Source organism: Petaurus breviceps, unplaced genomic scaffold, assembly GCF_028583685.1.
Source record: "Petaurus breviceps papuanus isolate PSGF00001 unplaced genomic scaffold, PetGlider_PUasm1.0 126, whole genome shotgun sequence".
Taxonomy (NCBI): domain Eukaryota; kingdom Metazoa; phylum Chordata; class Mammalia; order Diprotodontia; family Petauridae; genus Petaurus; species Petaurus breviceps.
In genome coordinates this window covers 25217779-25240734 of record NW_027185655.1, presented here as the reverse complement: position 1 = coordinate 25240734, position 22956 = coordinate 25217779, and the positions used below count along the sequence as shown (strand labels likewise).

Sequence of the window (22956 nt, the reverse complement as noted above, 5' to 3'; positions counted from 1 at the left end):
ATGTCAGGTATTACTATCATGAACAGAAATAGGGGAGCTGAGAGAAGGATCAGAAAAAAGATGATGATGTAATTTCTGGACACACCAAATTTGAGATGCTGGTAGGAAGTGACTGAGTTGTCCAACAGCCCAGACATATGGGACTGGACGGTCTCAGGGAAGAGACTAGAGCTGGAAATGGAGTTCTGGGTGTCATCTACATAGAGAAGAGATAGCTGAGTTCATGGGAGCAAATATTATCACCAAGTGCAAGGGAAAATGAAATGGGTTGGAAACAGCATTTTGTTTATTGAATTGAATTGAATTGAACTGAAATGACATCTTCATTTAGGGCACAGAAGGTAAACATTGATTTAGAAAAGAATATTCAGATAGGTAGAAGATGAAGCAAGGGGTAATGGTTCCATGGAAACCAGGAGAGGACAGGGGATTCAGGAAGAGGGAGCCCAGAGGGTTAAATGTTACAGAAAGCTTACAAATGAATAAATAACAAGAAAAAGTTGTTGACTGTGTGGTACAATCTACATACTTACGCTTAAAGGAAGACTTCCCTGACTCACCCTGATCCTACTTGTCCTTCAGGTTTCTCATAGTGTCTCCTTACGGAACTCCTGAAATGCTCACAATATGCCAAGCCTTGTGCTGGGTGGGTGCTGGGGTTACGAAGGCACACAAATAAAACAGTCCCTGTTTGCAGAGAGTTTACAATCTTTTTTTTTTTTGAGGGGCAATTTGGGTTAAGTGACTTGCCCAACGTCACATGGCTAGTTTGTGTGTGTGTGTGTGTGAAGTGTCTGAGAACAGATTTGAACTCAGGTCCTCCTGACTTCAGGGCTGGTGCTCTATTCACTACACCACCTAGCCACCAAGGAGTTTACATTCTAATAAGAATGCTGACTTCCTTTTTGTTTTTTAGAAATTACTTTCCTATATAGTAATTTATACCCATCTATTTTATCTTTGTGTTTCCTATAGTTTTCTTGGCATCCTCACTATCACAGAACCTACTTAAGTAATGTCAAATTAGAATGGAATAGATTAAAAAACAAACTGAAATGACTTTGATTTGATAACTTACCTTAAGTGCATCCTGTGTGTCATCTAGACAGTAGACTCGCATGCTGTATTCCAAAGATGAGCAACATAGTGGGCCAAAGATGGCAAGTTTTAGGCGCTTTGCTGCTGCTTTGGTGGTGGACTGCCCAACCAAGGCATATGTGCTCAATGTCTCTGTGAGGATGTGGCAAGCTTCTAGGTCCAGCTGAATGTAGCATGGGGTGGTGAAATTTTCCTCTCCAACCACTACCACATCCTGAGGGAGAATGAGAAAACAGGTACAGCTGAAGAAAATACTATGAACTCATGGTGTAGGAATGACCCAGAGCACTTAGTAAGTTCATATTCTAGTTTTCCTTTGGCTATGGGAATCAGAGAAAAGTTGCAATATACTTTGGATACCTAGACCTGACCTCTTTGTGCTGGAAAGACAAACATAAAATGAGACCATCCTGGATCCCAAGGAATTTAGGGTAGAAAACACATATAGGTGAGTAGTGTCCAGGAAACTGATTTCTAGTGTGGGCTGGGGGCACCTTACTAGACAGATTACAAAGTATCTGAGCTAGGTAGGCACAGGTTTTCTTCTAGATGGCTGGATGAAGTACAAAGTGTGACCTGAGGCCAGTTAGAGGGTTAGGGGACTTTTTCACTCATTAACCTACCCACTAATCAATCAGAATAGCTCAATATAGGGTATGACACATAAACTGGTGCGTGTGTGTGTTTGTATACATGTGTGTATACATTATGCATGCATACAATAATACATTCATATATGTGTGTATATGTTTACACAAATATACACATGTATATAAAATTAACAAAAAAACCTGACAAAATAGTAAGTTAATTATTTCTATCCTGATTGATTTTTGAACCAGTTTTCCAGATCCTGAGTCATTTTTAAAGTTTCTTGTTTCTTTGTGAGGAATACTATTAGTATATGGCATTGTTATGAGTTGAGTATATTTTTACAAGAGCTGGAATTTTGAAAAATAGCAGATATTGTCAAATACTTCCTTTTCTCCAACTCTTTCTGCACAAACACACACACACACACACACACACACAGCATCCAAAACTCCATATTGCCCTTCCCAAATAATCCTGCCAACAGGACTGTAGGGGAAATGGTATATGTCAAAACTGCATGCTTTTAAACCACCTTCCATATGCTCAGAGGGATAAAGGCTCTCAATTAATTCCCCATCTGACACTTCAGACTCTGCACGTGGTGCAAGGTCTTTCAAATTACCTGGAGAAAAATGGAAATAAATGGGGGAGATGTATTGTAAAAGCAGCTGGGAGCAGAACCAGGCTGTCTGCAAATTTAGTTTTAATCTTAGTTGCCTTAAGCTGCATAGCAGATGATCTGTATCAGGCTTTGGGGCTATGAACTGGGATCCATTATTTTTTTTTTATTATTATTAGTAAACAGATTCAGGTTCCATGACTGGAGAGAGGCGCAGAAGAAACAGCCACCTGAGGTGTCTATCTGCTGGTTGGGCCATGAACATTTGTGTGGCTTTTGGCAAGGGTTATCTGCTGATGGCAATAGAACCATCTGTTGGGTAGCTGTTCCAAAAGAGAGAGGCGTTGGTTTATTTATTTATTTCTTCATTTAGATATTTATAATTTATATCACACACATTTCCTAAAAGGATTTGAAGTTTCTTAGTAGGTATCACAGAGTTCGGTATATGACAAAGGTAATTAAAAGAATAATTATTTGTTGTTGTTGTTTCCACCCACAATCCCCATAACGGTCATATGACCCTTTAGTTTTATTCTAGAACACATTTGATAGCTCATCTTTATTCTATAGATTTATTCTATAGCACAGCCAAACTGAACTACAAGCTTTTCCTTGTTTTCCACCTCTGGCTTGTTTGAGCCAGCCCACAGTGTGGTTATAACGTATACCTATTTCCATCTCCCACCATCTTTTTTCATTCAAGCTACACTCCCTCTTTCTCTCTGTATGACTCATTTCCTTTCAACATGCCTCTATCCAGTCATGTTGGGGCTCTCCCAGATGGAATGTGGCTGTAGAATCAATACTTTCAGGGTCTTAAGGGGTAAATATTATGTGGGGATAATCACTTCTACTAGCACTGTAGTCTATCAGTTCTTACTGATATATTTTCCATTAACAAATTGGCCACCAATACAAAGTAGCATTAACCAAAACATTTACTGAAAATGGAAAGCAGATATATACAATTTATCTAACATTCCATTTATAAACCTGGACCCACTCTCCCACTAATGCATATGGTATCCATGGGGAGAATGGGAACACATGCTAGAAATTCCAGGGTAGTAAACCATGGATAAAATGAATATATTTATCAAGAGTAACTCACAACTCTGAAGCCATAAAATTTGTTATCCTTCTGTTTCAGAAGCTGTCAATAAAAATTCCTTGGTAATCATAGCTTTCACGTACGCATAGCCTACACCCTGTATTAAAATAACACCTACCCAGACCAAGCATCTCACTGCATAAACCAATATGCTGAACTGCTCAGATGATTCACTTCTATATTGTTCCATTGCTAATCTAGACTTGCTCCTCAGCAGCAACTGTAGTATCCATCACTTCTGGCTTTAGGCTTAAGTGATGCCCTCAGCTGAAATAATGTTTTGTTCTTACAGAAAAAGGCAGCAACCTTTCTCTTAATACTGAATTTTTAAAAAATGCTCTACTTTTCTTTAGCAAGATTTTTCTTCTTTTCTACCTCTCAGCAAAAATTGGTATACTGCAGAGAAATGTCTTTTATCTTCTTTTCTATTCTTCTCAGCAACAAGTGGTACCAGATAATATACTCTCTCCAGCCCTTGTTAGAAGCCAATCATATAAATAAAATGAGCAACTGCCCTATTGTATGCAAATTAGTCACTAATGTCTCAGAGCACTCCACACCTGCTATCTTCAGAACATTTAGCAATGACTTTCCCTAGATTGTGATGAAGTAGACTTATGGTCTGGACAAATGACATTTCAAGTGTCAACACACTTGCACCTCGATTTTACTGCTGGAATTTATTCCTTCCTCATCTCTGCCACTGAGACACCTATCTCCTTTCAAGACTCAGATCAGTTACCATCTCCTCCATGAAGTATTTCCTGATTCTTCTATTCTTACCTTCCCACACACAATATTCTGTCACTCCTTAAATTATCTTGTAATCATATATGCTTTATATGTATATATAGGTTATATTTATAATATGTATTTAAGTATAAATATTAAATGTATAGATGCACATATTTAATCAAAGCCAGAAATATTAGGAAGCAGGATAAGTGTAACAATAGCTGGAGACCACACTCTTTACATAATGTCTGCATTTGAAGATTGAAGGGAAAGAAAAAAGATGAGAAAGCATGACATTTCTATCCTTCCTGTCTCCTAGCCAAGAGGATGCTTAGGAAGGAATAAAAGCATTTCAAGAACTTAAGCAGAGGAGTCATACCTTAGGATACTACTAGAGGGAATGTCTATCCTATATAAAGTCTAGAGATCACTTAGGCAGGAAGCAAAGTGTGAAGACTTCAGCCTCTTTTTCTGTAGCTTCTTATTCCAACTCTTTTGCTCTTATTCCCCTTGGTCAACCCAGGAAGAAGGGACAGAAGCAGGAAGTTCACCTGGGAATACTGGATTCCTTGGCCTCTGTTCTTAGCCACCCTAGAATGTGGGAGCATTCAGAAGCTGTACTGCCTTGACCTGAGGCTCAGGTAAACCCAATCATAAGATTACAAAAGCAGAGGTAGAAAAGACCTCAGAAGCCTTCTAGTCCAGGGGTGGGGAACCTGGCCCTCAAGGTCCTCAAGTGTAGTCTTTGACTTAAGGTCACATGTGACCCTCTAGGTCCTCAAGTGCAGTCTTTGACGGAAGGTCACATGTGACCCTCTAGGTCCTCAAGTGCAGTCTTTGACTGAAGGTCACATGTGACCCTCTAGGTCCTCAAGCGCAGTCTTTGACTGAAGGGCTGCCCTAGAGGAGCTAGAAGCCCACACATGGCCTTGAGGTCACAGGTTCTCCACTCCTGATCTGGTCCAATGCATTTTTTTGTTTTTTCTTAACCAGGACACTCCATCTCTCATCTCTATCTTTGTGCCTTTCCACTGGCTATCCTTTGGACCTGGAATTCAATCCCTCCTCACCTCCACCGCATGGAATCCATTATTTCCTTCCAAACCCAACTCAAGCTCCACCTTCTGCATATGACTTCTCTTGTTTCCTCTTAGTTGCTAGGATCCTTGTCCTTCTCCTAAACAAATTACCTCAGATTTATTTTGTCACTAATTTTATGTATATATGTGTGTGCATGTGTATATATATATATGTATATATATATTTATGTGTGCATACACATACAGATGTGTGTATATATATATATACACATATACAAACGCACACATACATGCTCCCTCTTCTTTCAGAATGTTCTTTGAAGACAAGCCACTGCTTGCCTTTGTATCCCCAGTGCCTATTATGTAATAATAGGCACTTAATAAATCCTTGTTGATTGATCGATTGATGTCAGCCATGAAAACTAAAATGACCTTAGTCTCAAGACCAAAAGTATAGCACTCAGAGCAAGGGATCCTGTAGTCCTACTGTCCTCAGTCTTCGTAATTCCATATATGGAATATCATATTCATTTCTAGAATATTGTGGCTGCTTCTAGACACCACATTTTAGGAAGAATTCTGACACTGTTTCCATGGGAAGGCAGCCTCTAGTGAGGGGACTCAAGCACATTCCATCAGGCCATTGGTTTGAAGAAGTACAGATGGTAGGATAGAGAGGAAAAATGTGTGAGTAGAGTGGGATTGTTGCCTTCAGATATTTGAAGGACTGGCATCTCAGTCTGTTTTGTGTATACTGATGGGATTGCAGAACGAGGGAAGGAGACTAAAGTATAACAAAGCTGGAAAGCTAGGTTGGGGCCATGTATTTAAAGGCTTTAAATGCCAAACAGAAGAGTTTATATTTGATCTGAAGTGCAAGAGGGAACAATTGAATTTTATGGAGGAGGGGAATGACATATGCAGATGTGTGCTTTAGAAAAATCACTTTAGCAGCTGTGTGAAGGACAGATTAGAGTTGACTGAAACTTAAGGCAGAGGCAAATTATGAGGTTATTGAAATAGACCAGGAAAGAGGTTATTAAGGCCTGAACTAGGGCAATGGCCATGGGAGCAAAGAGAAGGGGATGGATGTAAGAGATATTTTGGTGGCAAAAATATTTGGCAATTTATTGTATATTTAAAGTCAGAGAGAATGATGAGTGAAGGGTAAGATCAAAGTTGTGATACTGGGTTTCTAGAATGATAGTAGCATACTTTACTGAAAAAGGGAAATTCAGCATAGGCTTGAGATTTGGGTAAAAGATGAGAACTCTTGTGGGTGTGCCAAGTTTGATATGGCGATGGGACTTCTAGTTTGTAATATCCAATTGACAATTGGATATAATTGAGAGAAACTAGGGATAAATATATAGAACTAGTAGTCATTTGCATAAAGATGACAATTAAATTAAGAGTACCTGATAAAATCACACATATGATACAGGTACATTATTCAGTACTGATGGGGGATTTCACTTATCCAGAAATCTTCTGGAGTACTTTCTCACTGCTAATAGTAGAGCAGCTAATCACTTCTTGACTTATTTTAATAATAATCTAAAACTTCAAAAAACCAACAAGGGGGAAATTCTGCTCTGTATTTGAGTTTTAATAATACAAAGAAATATGATGGAAACCTTTAAGGGAAAACTACCACTTCTTCCTAGAGTTTGTGAGAGAGAAGGAAAGCATGACATGCAGCCTAGATTTTGAGAGAGCAAATTTTAAAGGGTTCCAAGGATGGATAGATAGGGTTCCATGGACTGAAACTCTACAGGGGAAGTCAGGCCAGGAGGGATGGGGAAGTCTCAAGAATGAGTTTTGAAGATAAAAAAGGGAAATAATTCTGATGGGGAGGAAAAAAGAGGATTTGTCTCAAGAATGCACTGTGGGTACAAAAAGAATTCATGAACCAACTTAGACTTGTTAAAATCTATCTGTCTATCTATCTATCTACCTATCTATCTATCTATCTATCTATCTATCTATCTATCTATCATCTATCTGTCTGTCTGTCTGTCTATCTATCTATCTATCTATATCTATCTAAACTATCTATCCATCTATCTATCCATCCATCCATCCATCCATCCATCCATCCATCCATCCATCCATCTTTCTATCTACCTAATCTTTCTGTCTGTATGTCTGTCTATCTATCCATCTATCCACATCCACATATACATATACATATGCATGCATGTGCATATGTATACACACATACATATATATTTCTAAAAGGACTGAGGAGCATTTTTATTGAGTCACTGTTGGCAGTATTTAAAAGCTTAAGGACAATGGAAAAGATACTGGTAGAGGTCAGATGTTTTCCTGTTTTTCAGAAAAAGGGAAAAAAAGTTCACAAACAGTAGGTAAGAGTGCTTGACCAGTTCTTTGTGAAATTCTAGAAGAGGTCATTAAAGAGATGATTAGTGAAAAATCTAGAAAATGAGAAAACAGGTCAGGACTGAGTAGTCCTGTAGTTTATCTAGGACTTCATAAAATGTTTGATGATATTTCATACTACTCCTGCAGAAATTGAGACTGAACAATAATAGAGGTAGATGTGTTTGGAACTGGTTGAATCTGAGGACTCAAAGAATATTTGTTAATAGTTCAAGGTCAACTTGAAACGAGGCTGCTGTGAAGTGTCCTGGACAGGTGGGATACATGTTCACATCATATGTACTTGACTTGTGGCATAAGTTGTTAGGGTTTTGTTGTTGCTTGGTGGTGGTGGTGGTGGTGCTATTTGTGTTTGTTACTTTTTTTAGTTTCTAGTAATGACTTGGATAAAGGCACAGGCGACTTGTATATTCTGATGGCACAGAGCTGTAAGTGATAGTTAAAATGCTGGATGAAAAGGCAGAATCCAAAAGATCTTATCAGGTTAGACCACTAGACTGAATCTAATAAGATCAAATTCAATAGAGATAAATGTTAAATCTTACTCTGGGGTACCAAAAATCAATTTCAGAAATACTGGAGGGGAAGGCAGCCATTTGTCTGAAAAAGATCTGGGGGTTCTAGCTGACTGTAAATTCAGGCTGATGCAGCAGTCTGATGTAAGTCAAAAACAAAAACAAAACCAGCTATGCCAAGCTGTGTTCTTATGCTGTGGGTTTAGAGGGGCCATGCTTCCAAGAATGAAGGGGGGATTTGCCTGCATTACTCAGTAGATGCCCAGTGTCAAACTCCAATGAAACATGGACTGCTAAACCCCATAAAAGGATCCCTGGGCTCCACACACTGACTTTGAAAGTCACATATATTCATTGTCTATTCTCTATTATCTTTTTATTTATTTTGATAACTATTTCCTGATCACATTTTAATCTGGTTCAGGTTGTGTTGTCTTGGTGTGTTTGGTGCTTCTGACATAGTGAAAAGAGAGCCAGATTTGAAACCCAAAAGACCTGGATTCACACACTGACACACACTGGCCATGTGACAGCACAAATAAATCTCAGTACCCCAGCCAACTCTTTAGGAATATAAATTTCATAAGGTGCTACCCTATATTGGTAGAGGGAATTTCCTTTCCATATACAAATGAAATCCAATCCTTATCCTCTATGTTATTAAAATTACTGTTAAGGGGTGGCCAGGTAGCACAGTGAGTAAGAACACCAGCTCCAGTGTTGGGATGACCTGGGGATTGAATCCGGGCTCAGACACTTAGCATCCACCCAGAATCACCTGGCCGTGTAACCTTGAGCAAGTTACTTAACCCCGATTGCTTTAAAAAAACAAAACAAAAAAAAAACCTACTGTTAAAATGTAAAATTTTTCCCTTCTAAATCTAAATGACAGCTCTGATTTAAATCAAGTAAGATGTTTGAAAAGTACTTTTAGCACAGAACTTGGAATATAGTAGACATTTGCTTGTAGGCTTGTTCTCTTCCCTTTCTTCCCAAATATTTAGAATGAAACTCAAAACTTACCATGTTAAAAATCACTCTAGAAAATTTGGGTACCAAAGATTCTTTCTTACTCTGAGTGATAAGGGAAGAAACCATCCATTTCTGTTTTCAGTATCTCCTTCTCAGGATGAAACTACAAGCTTTCCCTCTATATTGAAAATGGATTTCAGGATTGTATAGTAGTTTTGTATTATTTTTCTCCTTGTAATTTCTTTCTATTATTCATATATAAATGAATACTAAGTAATGCCAGGGTAACTTTGTATCATGCCACTCAAGCCAAAGGGAATGAGCCTTAGGTCCTGATAATTTCTTGTCCTGTGACTCAGCTAATGTCTCACCTCAAAGAGAGTTGCTTAACCCTTGCCAAGTAGAATGAGAAAATGACAACTATGTGAGACCACTCCTAAAAGGTATCACTTACCCTCCACCTTACTGAAAAATGCTAAGAAGGCAGTTTACTACCCAGGCCCCCAGGCTTAAAGTCAAAAAGATGGACTGGATAAACCAGTGATGCAATGCCCAGCCCGTTCAGATGGGGTGAGGCATAAGTAACATCTTATTTCAGAACAAAATTTTTCTTTCAAGTAAATCTTCCCCTTTTGGGCCTTAAGAATGACATAAATGGTTCCCCCAGGTACTTGCTGGGAACTCTGTTCTTCTGTGTACCATGGAGAAGCTCTCTGGGCTCAGTCAGAGCTCACCTCCCATTGTCCCTGTGGAGTCTGAGTCTTCAGCTGGATCTTCCAGTCCTCTGTTTCAGGTTCTGCGCAGTGATGCATGCTGAGAATAACAGGCCGGGTCAGCAAGGCTCCTGGAGGCCCGCAGCTCACCACTGGGGTCAAAAGAGTCTGACTGTCTTCTACTGGGGGCCTGGTGGGATAGAAGAAATACGCATAAAGGGAAGGAAATGCAAAAAGGAGAGGCTTTTTCTCGGCACTCTTGCATTTGCAATGATACAATTCAAACTTTTCCTTTTTTTTTTCTTTTGGTGAAAACTCCCCTCCCTCCCCCTTGCATCAGTATGAGGCAACTATAGGTAAGATATTCAATTATTAGGCATCTACTATGTGCCAGGCATTGTGGTAAGCATTTGGGATACAAAGAAAGACAAATGGTGAAAACAAAAACAAAACAAAACAAACAATGGTGAAACTCTACAGCTCTTGAAAAACTCACAGTCTAATGAGAGAAAGTGAAAATAGTACAAGTTGGGTCGGCCAGGTGGCATAGTGAGTAAGATCACCAGCCCCAGAGTCGGGAGACCTGGGATTGGTTCCAGACTCAGATACTTAACACCCACACAAAAATAACTGTCCGTGTAACCTTAAGCAAGTTACTTAACCCCAATTCCTTAAAAAAAAAAAAAATAGTACAAGTCTGAGACATGGGAGAGACAGGGCCAAGGTCCACCTCTGTCACTAAGGGACATTGAACTAGCAGTCACTTATCCTCATGGGGCACAGATAGCCTTGTGTGTTAAGTGAGGAGGTTGGAATGGTTTACCTTTATGGTCCTTCCAGTCTTGATCTGTCATTAATGGTGATAATAATAGTTAGCATTTATGTAGTGTCTTCTATATACCAACCCCTGTGTCTTTACAAATATTATTATGTTATTACATTATACATTAATATTTTACAAATATTATCTTACTTGATTCTTAAAACAATCCTGTGGGGTAGATACTATTTTTATCCCTTTCTAAAAGTTGAAGAAACCGAGGCAGAAAGAAGTTAAATGACTTCCCCACGGTCACACATCTAGTAAGTGTTTAAAGTCAAATCTGAACTCAGGTCTTGAGCTCTGAACCCCTGTACCACCTATCTGCCTATATGATGAGATTGAAAGTCTCTATGGAAAGCTGTACTTTTGGCAAAGTGCTTGTTCCTTATGGGAAGTGAGTGTTTCTCAGGACCTTTTTAATCCCCTTGTCCCCCCCGCCAAAAGAAAAACCCTAGAAGGAAGAGGTTCAAGCTCTCCAATAGGCAGGATAGGATGTGAAGAAACATTGAATAGACTGCAGTTTGAACTTGACCTTGCTGATGATAGCCCTGCCCTTTTCCCTCATCTTATGTGTACATATTCATGACTCGACTTTATATGCTTCCAAAATATAGGCCATAATGACAACTTCATTTGACTCCCATTCCAAAATGCTTTCCAGTTCCTATGCAGTTTTCCTGGGATGTCACACCTGAAGAAAAGTGCATTAACTCTTTCTGATCTCCCCATGCCTGGATTGCTATGGATACTTGTCACGGATTGTGCCTATATATATATTTCATGTTCTGTTAGTAACTAGTCAACAAATTTCCTGGGCTCTATGAGGTTACACGGTTGCCCAGGGTTCCAGACCGAAACTCATCCTTTGTACTTTCTGCCCCAGAGATTGCCTCTCTATCCACTATGCCATGCTGAAACAAGGGAATAGAAGGTCGGAGAGGATAAGTGATTTGTCTGTGCATACACTTAATTAGTAGGAGATTGATTGGGCTAAGGCTTGGATCTATGATTTCACTGATACAGGCAGCTTGCAGTGAGAACTTCATCTCAATGTAGCTTGACGCTTTCTCTGTATATGTTCTATTCTTAGGGAGATGCCTGGAGCCCTGAAAGGTTAAGTTTAAGGTCACACAGGAGTATGTTCAAGATAAGATTTCGAGGCCCAAATGGTTCCAAGGTCAGCCAAGATTAAAATTCAACCTGACTCCAAATTCAGTGCTCTTTCCATCTCACCAAGTGTTTGTTGCTTAGGAAATTAGGATTCCGAATCCTAGACATCATCCAGAACAACTTACTGCTCAATGAACAAGTTCCCCTATAAAATTCTCATCATGTTGACCTCTTTTCACAGATGTCTGGTGCTGGGGGGCTTACTACCCCAAAAGGTAGCCCGATTCATTCCTGAACACGTCTACTTGTTAGGAAGGTTCTTCCCTTGTGGAGCCCAAATCTGCCAGTCTGTGACTTCTACCCATAAGCCCTAGCTTTATCCTATGGGGCAATAAAGAAAAAATCAAATCCTCATTCCATGGACTAGTCCTTCAAATTCTAAAAATAACCACCATAGCATTGTCTCAAGGCTTCACCATTCCAATTGCCCTCTGCTGTGTGTGGTCAGCTTCTCTTTTATAATATAGTGTCTAGAACCAAACCTAGTACTTTCCATGTGGTCTGATAGATGAAACTTGAGATTCTATCATTTAAAATTTTTTTTTAGTGTTTAATAAATGATTCTTGACTGATTAATTAATCTGCTCTGACCCTCTCATTTTGTTAGTGAGGAAACAAAAGCTCACAGAAGGGAGGCGACCTGCCCAGGGTCACCCAGGCAACTGGTATGACCAGGATGCAAATCCAAGTCCAAACACATCTAGGGTCTTCCCCACTGTGGCACTGGGTGTCTGCTACTATCCTCTCCATTTCACTGACAGTAATGACAATTATAATCATCACTACTTATATTTGTATGACAAAAGTTTACAAAGTATTTTATGTGCTTTATTCAGTCACAGATGAGGGAAACTGAGGCCTATTGAGATTATGCTCAAGATCATACAGCTAGGAGGTATCAAAAATGGGAACAGGAGATCCTATCATCTTTTTAAAAGCCAAGTTATAGTCTTCTCTCTTACATTGCACCCAATGACTTGAGTGCCTTTCCATAGGAATTATCATCATATCTCCCTTTTCCTAATGTTTGGGCTTTTTCCACCTCAGGTTATGAAGGAAAGCAAGAAGAAAGATCATTATCTTTAGGGCACAGTAACTCTGAGGTGTTGCTTTACTACAGTAGAAACCCTCTGATAGAATTATGGGGCAAAGAAAATGCTTCTAATGCAACCTGTGGGTTTTAGATGCATTTGCTAAGTATAGAATTGTCCTCGATTCAAATTTTTTAAATATGAAAAAGGCCAAGGGCAAAATTTCAATCCTATTTTTTCTTGCTCCAAGAAACAAGGCATAAAAGCATGATTTAGTGCTATTCATCCTGAGAATTGTATTCACAAGAGGAAGAAAGAGATGGGAAAATGTGAGTGCTAGTTTTACAAAGCAAACACCAGGGAATCTTTGCCACCATTCTGTTAAAAATGATAAAGCTCATTTTGGGTCATCTACAATTTAGCAATATGTCTTATAGCATATTTTGTAATGATAAGGGTCATCTTGACAATATTCACTGTGCCACATTTAATTAAGTTCTCCTGTCTTTTCTGAGAATGCAACAGTTAATTAGTGATAGAAGGGGGAATAGAACCCAGGTCTTTTGACTCACAGACCAGGTTTCTCTCTAATATATTGTCTGCTTGTCACATACCAAAGTCATCTTTGTGCTTGTGTCCTCTTTTGAGGTCCTTCAGGGATGAACAGAGATTATTATCCTACAAGAGAATCACTATAAAGATGGGTTCAAGTTTATTAAATTCCCTTTAGGGAAAATTCCTATTTTGGGGTAGCTGTCCACTTTATGGAAACAACTATGCATGAATATGCCAGATGGGCAGCTAGGTGACCCATTGGATTAGAGTATCAGACCTAGAGTCAGGAAGACTCATCGTCCGGAGTTCAAATCTGGCTTTAGACATTTACTAGCTTATATGACCCTGCCCAAGTTACTTAATCCTGCTTGCCTCAGTTCCTCATCTGTAAAATGGCTGGAGAAGGAAGTGTCCAACCACTCTAGTATCTTTGCCAAGAAAACCCCAAATGAGGTCATGAAGTCGGGCATCATTGAAACAACTGAACAGTAAAAGCGTGGCAGATGAGTAACAGAAGGATAATACTAATCTGAGACATTGATCACACATTCCTCATTGCCTGTAAATGAGGGAGCCCTTCCCCTTTGTCTCCTCCTTGTATCCTTTCCCAACCTTGGACAGTACAGACACCTATAAGGCAGCTGGATGGTAAGAAAATCCAGCATTGAGGATGTCCCTCCCCTTGCCTCTCCCTTTCCTTTCTCCTAACTTCAAGTCACACAGCCTCCATCTGGCTGCTAGGTAGAAAGAGTAGTGAGGCTGCTTAAACCACTTGGAAGAACTCTAATTCTTTGTATGACGAGGATCTGGAACTTATCATTTGCTCTGCCACTGCTTCCCCCAGGTACCATCGGCTGGCCTGCTGACACACCCTCTGCACACATGAACCTTACCATTCATTTTTACATTAATTCTTTCCAATATGAACTTGAGGTCTCATCTCTAGGGATAAGAATCCTATCATTCCTATGACGTCTCTCTTTCTATGGATTTGTGACTTTCAAGAGATAAACTTCTAACGACGTACCTTTTTCCAGAACGTGTGGTAGCGAATAGACGACTGAGTTTGGAATCAAAGTAAGTCACCAACAAACATTTATTAATTCCTTACTATGTGCCAGATATGCTCAATGCCAAGGATAAAAATAAAGGCAAAGATCAGTTCCTGCTCTGTAGCTCTCTAGTAACTTCTAGTTTGATGGACCCTGGTTCAAATTCTTTCTCAAGCCAGTTCTTATTGAGAAATTATCTAGTCTCTTAAGAGCTTTGGTTTCCCTACATATAATCAAATTAATAACAAAACATATCATCTATCTCTCAGGGCTGTTGTGAGGTAAGTGATATAGAAATACAAATTATTATTAATATGGAGGATCTGATAATTCCCCATTTTCCAATCTGACGGTAAATATGCTGAAAACATTTCCTCTTTTCTCTTATCTTTGTCCACTTCTGAACAAGTGCTAAGGAAAGAGGCCGTAAGAGGATTTTCCATGAGGGCCCACATTTTCCAGTTTCCATGAAGGAAATATAGTTACATTCTAAGGTTTGCTGTTTTGTCTTCCAAGACATATAACACAGGGGGCTGATGAAGTCCTCTCAGTACTAAATGCTTCTCAGGATCAAAACTTGTCTTGAAATAAAGATAACTTTTTATCTTTGGGCCAATTCTCCATGCCTTAGCTGAGACCTTGAGGAATAGATCGACCTTGGGTCTAACCCTGATACCAGACAAGAGAGAAAAAGGAACCTTGGACTTGGTGATTCTTTCCTTCTGCTGCCATAAGATCTGTGAGCTCTAGTAGACACTACCCTTTGTTTTACACTGAAGATGAAAAAAAGAACATTTCATGGGAGTAAACAGAAGCCTTTTAGTGCATTTTATGTTGTTCAAATTTAGGGCAGAAATCATGTTTCAGAAAAAAGCTATTATTTCCTTAGGCAAGCTACTGTTTGTGTATAAGAAAAAAAAAACACCACCTGGGGATAAAATGCTCTGTGTCATACAAACTAGAAATACTGCTATCTATATTTGAAAGGACAAAAAAAAAAAATGAGAGCAAGGTTTTCTGCAACCACAGAACAAAACTAAAAATGAAAGCTTTGTCAAGGAGGAGAAAGGGAAAGAAAACCTATAGTACATGGTCATTACCTGCTTCTATGTTTGTCAGTCAAGCTGCAGATAATACTGTTCAATGCGGCAAAACAAATTGCCTTTTTCTTTCAGAAGACTAATGATAATTGCATAGCAGGTCCCAGAATGTCTACGGCATCTTCCATCTGCAGATCTCAAAGTGCTTTACAATCATTAATCAATCAGATCACACTGAACCCTTCTGAAACTGGGACTCTTTGGCCCATTTCTTTTGGGAGCGAAATAGGACAGACTAGTCAAAGTGATTCGTTACAGGAAACACTGCAAAGAGTCCTCTGAAACCTTTATATTTTGGAGCATTTTGCTTGATATTCAAAGTCAAAATTCCTTTTCACAAAAATGTTTGGCCATCTCAAAAATTTCCACAGATTCCAAAGAGGCCATGTCATTATATTTTATCTCATTCAATCTGATGTCTGATTTAAAAGTATAGGGTGAGAGTGTAGTAAATAAATTAAAGACATAGGTTTATGTGTGTGTGTATGTTTTATAAGATCTTCAAAGGCAGCAATTATGTTCAGTTCCTGAGTCATGGTCTTTTCTCTCCTTCCCAATTGATGATCTCATACTAGGGGGCTTGAACACATGAAGTGATTCCCTCAAACTCCTTATCTTCCTAATTTTTTCTCTTATCTTTTCCTAAACTCCCCCAAACCTACACACCAATAGTGACAGTCCTGATTTTGCCACCATCCACAAATGTTTCACATGCATGTTGATGAGATCTGGAATTCCTTTATCTGATCATTATCTTTTATCATTCCACCTCCTCCTTTGTCTTGCACCTCCAAACCCTTTTCCTCATCATCACTGTGACCTCCAGATACTTTCCCAACATCCTTAAATTGACTATGCTTTATGTTCTCCATCCATCCCCCTTAGTGAACCAGCTCAACTTTATACAGTTGTGTTTGTTGAATCTTTTGTCCCTTTATCTTATAAAAGATTATTCACACCATTACTCCACTATTTTACAGAGGAAATCACAAAACTATTTTTAAAATTTTTAAAAAATTTATCACATAATCTGGTCAGTATTTTTGTTAAATTTTATTACATAATCTGAACTGGGGCCCCACTGTTCAAGGTAATGCTTTTCTACTTCCTAATTGATTCTCTATCCCACTCACCACAGAGGTTTCATCAAACCTTTTCATCTCTTTTCAAACCTCACAAGCTCTGTCTCAACATCTCCTCTCCCGAGAATGTTGCCACAAATCTCATTGAAAAATTGAGGGCATTCCAAGTGAGCTCCCTCTTCTCCCTTATTCCTCATTTCACATCACTAAGATGCCTTCTGTTGTGTTCTCTTGCCTCACTCTCATTTCAAGTGAAGTGGTGGTCTTCCTTCCTACCAAGGTGAGCCTCTTGACATGCACAAGTGATGCCATTCCCAGTCTGTCTTCTCCAGCAAATTGGTCTTCTCTATCATCCCTAGTCTCACCAATTTTCAATCACTCCCCATGTACTGGCTGCTTCTACATTACCTAGAAACACACCCATGACTTGATCTGCCCATCCCTGCAAGCTATTATCCCATATCTCTCCTCCATTTTGTGTTGAAACTCAAAAGAAGACTATTTATAGTAGATGCCCCAAATCCTCTCCTCTCACTTTCTTCCTAACTCTTTAGTTTGGCTTTGGACTTCATCATTCAATCAAAACTTCCCTCTCCAAAGATACTACTGCTCTCTTAATTGTCAGATCTAATGGCTTTCCTTTTCTCGACCCTTACCCTTCCTGATCTCTCTTTGATAATGTAGACTAATTTATTTTCCTTTATATTCTCTCCTCTCTAGGTTTTTGGGATGCTGCTCTTTGCTGGTTTTCCTCTTACCTATCTCATCTCTCCTTTTCTCTCTTGTTTGCTGTGTCCTCATAATCCTCATCAAAGTCATGTCCATTGTTTTTTTTTTAAAGCAATCGGGGTTAAGTAACTTGCTCAAGGTTACATGGCCAGGTGTTTCTGGGTGGGTGCTAAGTATCTGAGCCCAGATTCGATCCCCAGGTCATCCCGACACTGGAGCTGGTGCTCTTACTCGCTGTGCTACCTGGCCGCCCCGAGTCATGTCCTTTGTTGATAGGTGTCCTCAAAGTATTGGTGCTAAGCCCCCTTCTCTTCTCTCTCTATTCCATTTGTTGATCTCATCAAGTTCCATGATTTCAATGATCATCTCTATGCTGATGACTCTTAGATCTATTTGACCAGCCTTGATCTCCTTTCTGACATCCAGTCTAACATCTCCAACTTCCTTTCAGACATTTCCAAACTGGATTTCCTGCAGACATCTTAAACTCAGCATATACAAAATTTAGCTCATTACCCATCCTCAAACTTCCCTGTTATTGTCAAGGACAACACCATCCTCCCAGTCCCTCAGACTTACAACCTAAAAGTCATCCTAGACTCCTTATTCTCACTCACTGCCAACATCCTCATAACACCTCTTCTGTATGTTCCTTTCTCTCCTCTGACCCAGCTGCCACCCTGGTACAACCCTTTATCACCTCATACCTGGACTATTGCAATAACCTTCTGGTTGATCTCCCTGCCTCATGCCTCTCCCCACTCCAGTCTATCTTCTGCTCAGTTGTTAAAGTGTTCCTAAAGTGTAGATCTGATCACACACACACACACACACACTTTACACATTCAAATTATAAATACACACACCCCACAATTTAAACATCAGTTATTTCCAGGATCAAACATAAAATCCTCTGGCTTTTGGAGCCCTTTATAACCTGACCCCTTGCTACCTTTCTTCTCTTTGCATTTTACTCTTTTCCACATGCTCAGTAATTTAGTGATGTTGACCTTTTTGCTGTTTTTTCCATATGGCGCTCCATCTCCCAAATTATTGTTTTCAATGGCTGTCCCACATGCCTAGCATACCCTACTTATTTTTCCCTGACTCCTTCTTTCCCTGGTTTCCTTCAAGTGTTATCTTCAGCTCTGATTTCTTCAAGAAGCCTTTCTCAGTCAATCTGAGAATTTCCCCAAATTAGCTTGTATATATTTTATTTATAGAGAGTTGTTTGCATATTGTCTCCCTCATTAGAGTATAAGCAGTTTGAGGGCAGGGCTGTGTTTTGCCTTTCTTTGTGCCCCAGAATTTAGTGCAGTGCCTTACCAGTAGAGCTGACCCTAATTTTAGGTGAAATAAATGGACATCTTAGTACTTATATGTGAAAAATCCAAAGACCAAGACCCAAGTAACATTATATCAGAGAGAAAATATGGTGTTACAAAGAGAACACTGGAATTGAAAGAACTGAGTTTGAATCCTAGCTTTAATACTAGTCATATGTTTCTGGGTAATTCACTTAACTTTTTACAGCCTCAGTTTCCTAATGTTTGAAATGAACAAGGAAATAAATGAATGAATAAGTTTTAAAAAAGCATTTATTAAACATTTACCAGGTGTTAAACACCACAGTGGTAACATTTTTCCACCTCCCCTTCAGAACTGTTGTGAATCATGTGCTTTGTAAAGGTTTAGTATTATTAGAAGGTATATGTGAACAGTTCTATTAATAGACATTAACTGGGTACCTATTAGCCCAATTTTTAAACAAAGTGGGGTTCTAAAATACTTATTTTTAGTTTGTCAACTGTCTAGGGATTGTTTTGAGTCCTAAGGAATAACATAGAGGTCAGATAGGTTTCAATGGCAGGAGAATATGGTGAGAAAAATCACAGAGAATGGGTAGTTTTAATGAATAATGAGATGGTTGAATTCATTTTGCCCTTTAAACCTATCATAGCACCATGATTCTCCCCTGCATCAGCCCACATGGACTTTATCTTTGGTTAGGTCAACAATTTATTCTCTAATTCTTCTAACTCCTTAAGTAGCTCTCATGGCCTCCTGTGCACTGGAAGACAATTTGCTACCCCCAAGTTATAGCAATAGGTAAATAAAGGTAAAAATATGAGAGGAGTTATTTGGGGGCCTAATGAATACTTCCTTGATTAATTAGTACCAACAAGGCAGTAAAAAAGCCCAAGACCAAAGCTGTATGAAGATTGTCTGGTCCCAAAGAAACAAAAGATTAATTTCTGTTCAGAGCTTTCATTTTTAGGTGGCTCATTAGCATAAAATAGTCTATACTTATCTGGTAATATTCTGTCAAAGGGTTTTGTGCTTACTTGTTCTACTTGGTAGAAACATTCAGGGGAAGAAAGTGTTAATTTAATTAGCCTTTTTTTATATTACTTCCATACAACTCCTATTAAAATTTCTCCTCATTTAATAAGCTCAAAAATGGTTCTTCCCTTCCTCCAGGTTTGCTTAGGTTGGATATCTGGTATGAAAGAGGGGTCATGAGTACTCTACATAAGCAGAGAAAGTCAGGGTGATTAAGTGGATAAGCAGGAAATTTGGGGTATATCACCTGTGTTGTAGATGATAAGGCAGTAGAAAGGATGCTCATTTTAGGGTCAGAAGATTCCCCCCAAATTCCCATTTAATTTCTTATGCTGACCTAAGATATATTGAAACCACAGTGGGGAAAGTTGTGATGTGGAAGAGATAAGTGGATCTCATTTTCTTCATCTGTAGAGGGTGGGGAGGCAAGCTGGGGTAGGTGAACTCTGCAGACCTTTCCCATGCTAAGTACTTTTGGTGACATCAAAACCTCACCAGTTGTTTCATGATTTTGGCTCTCCTCTGTACACACAGCATATGGCTTCTCAAAACCACTTGGCTGAACAACTCAGTCAGGACTCATGGATGCCCACACTTCAAACACTGCAAGACTATGTCTGGTCGAAGGAGAAAATTGTGAAGGTTTCTTTGACTGTGGACCAAATTTCCTATGGGTTGACATGGTATTAGGGGAGAAGGAAGGGAGGAGGGCATGGGGGAGTCCGAAGCTACTGAGAGGTTGAAGAATTATTACTCTATGCAAATTGATCCATCTCCAGTTATGAAATTAATGCTTTCAATATGTGAATATAGAAAGATCTGGGATCTCCTCAGCCTAAAGAACTTCAGCTGTAGGAATCACTGTAAGTAATAAGTTAGTAGGCTAAGGAATGTGACTCTAAGTCCTTAATACTATCCATGAAAGGAGGAAATAGGCAGGAAGGAAGTCAGAACAGACAAAACATTGATCTCAGACTGGCTAAGTTTTCAAACAGAGGAGTTGTCTCTAATTCTCAGGAGGCAAATGACTTTTGGTGGGAGAACTAAGAACAGGAAAGATTTATGGTTATCTGTGTAACAGCTGAGATTTATATAGTGCTGTGTATAACAGTGGCAGGAACACTATATTTGGACCTATAGGAAGGGATTCAATCCTGTCTCTGGCCTTAGTTTCTGTGTGATCTGGGCCAAGTTATTTCACTTCCCTTGTCCTCAGTTTCCTCATCGGTAAAATCAGGGGTTTGTCCTAGGCCTCTGAGGTTCTGCCTGTTTGTGAACCTTAGTCGTTTTTAAAGTTCATAAAGCATTTTGTGTACACAATCTCATTTGTCAATCACAACACTATTTTTTAAAAGCACCAGTGTTATCATCTTCATTTTATAGATGTGAAAATTAGGGATCAGAGAAGGGAAGGGTTAAGTTCATGTAGCTAGGAGGCGGCACAGCCCGCCTATGCACAGAGGCCTTCTCATTCAGAGACCAGCACTCTCTCCACTAAACTTCCATTATACATGATCTAAATAATTCCAGTTGTACAGTTCCATTTTTTTTCTCTTTGTTTGTCCCAGACTTGAGACGTCATCAGTGTGGAGAGTTAGCAATCTAGAAATTTCCCTCCCTTATGCAGACTGGCAACTGATTTATAACTTATATTATTTGAGAGTTTGCCAGGGGCACTGAGAAGTTAATGCTTTGCCCATTGTCAGAGAGCCAGGATGTGTGAGAGGCAGATTATTCTGATTCTAAAACCAGCCCTCTCTCCTTGCATGCTGCCTCTTCTCCATTTAGGTTATACAAACTAGTCATGCTCCCCATCGCTTCAGAACATATGCTCTTAGTGAAGAATGTCAATTGTATCAATAGCCAACAGTGTCCTTAGAAAGCTCATGCACCAAAACAGATCTAGCAAATATAACTTTATTAGGCATCTGAAATAAATGGGATCACAGCGTGTATGTATATACATAATGTAGCATCCTAGAGAGAACTGGACCTGAAATGCCTATGTTCAGAACCTTTCTGATATTGACTAGCTTTCTGACCATGGGCAAGCCTCTGAGGTGGTGAAATTAGGTCGCCTTTAAGATATCTTCCAGCACCAAATCTATGATCCTGGGTTTATAATCACAGACACAGGAAGTACTGTGTGATCATCAGAGTATTGGACTTGGGTTAAGGAGACCTGAGTTTGAATCTTGCCTTAGACTCTTATTAGCTGGGTGATCCCAGTAAGCCAATTAAACTCTGTGAACCTTTGTTTCCACATCTGTATAATGAGATAATAGGCATAATAACCTCACAACACTGTGAAAGTCAGGTAAGATATTGAACTTAAATTTGCTTAGGAAACTCGACAATGCTTTAGTACAACATCTTAGCTATTTTATGTAGACATATATAAACCATAAATGCTTATATTCCTAAATTTGTGAATATATATGTATATGCATATATGTATATAATAAGCATTGTTACATGCTATCAGATTCTGTGCTAAGTACTAGAGATACAAAATATAAAAGTGGGACAATCTCTGCCCTCAAGAAGCTTATACTCCATGATGGAAAACAACTGTACAAAGCCAAACAAATGCAGAATATATAGAAAATGAATAGAAAATGACAAAGGAAGAAGTGGAGGCCTAATACAATGCCTGACCCACATAAAGCACTTGCTACATTATTGTTAATTAAATGATAGGCTGACCAACTGGCTCGAAGAATGAGAGATGCCTAAAGGACATGGTGATCGAGCTGAGCAGTGAAGGGAGGTAAGGCTGCCAGTATATGAATTGTTTATAGGCAACAGACAATATGAAATGTAAATGGGCTGAATCCAATTTCTACTTACTGTCCTTGATATACTAGTGATAAAATTAAGTGTGCCACAAACCATTTTTACCTCATATTCTCTTTCCTGTGTACGGTCACATACATTTCATACACTCTTCCTTGGGGAATGGCCCCTGCAGGAATCAGCAAACTCACTCCTAAACAACAGGTAAATATACACACAAAAATGAGAAAAAAAAGTGAATTAAATAGGAAAAAAATCAGAAAGCAACAACACAGCTTGTCTAAAGGGATGAGTACAGATTGTGAAGAGGCAGCCATATGTCTACTTTTTTCTCCCTTGATAAAAGGGAAATCTTCCCAGTTGCTGGGACTTTCTTATTTACTGGCTATCTTAGTTAGCACAGTGACTTCTGTGCCTTTGCGAAAATATGTGAAGGGTAGAAGTGGATTTTTTTAAAGCTTTATTTTAG

At 39.1% G+C, this 22956-nt stretch overlaps 1 protein-coding gene across 1 annotated transcript in view; it reads right to left on the bottom strand.

The window, feature by feature from the left end:
* The window catches only part of UNC5C (unc-5 netrin receptor C), a 423173-nt gene that overhangs the window by 42606 nt on the left and 357611 nt on the right, over window positions 1-22956 (bottom strand). The window contains exons 11-13 of the mRNA XM_069094396.1: window positions 22593-22680; window positions 9828-9996; window positions 1079-1312 (exon numbers count right to left, since the gene is read on the bottom strand). Coding sequence (XP_068950497.1) covers window positions 1079-1312; window positions 9828-9996; window positions 22593-22680 — 491 coding nt within the window. The remainder of the gene's footprint in view (window positions 1-1078; window positions 1313-9827; window positions 9997-22592; window positions 22681-22956) is intronic.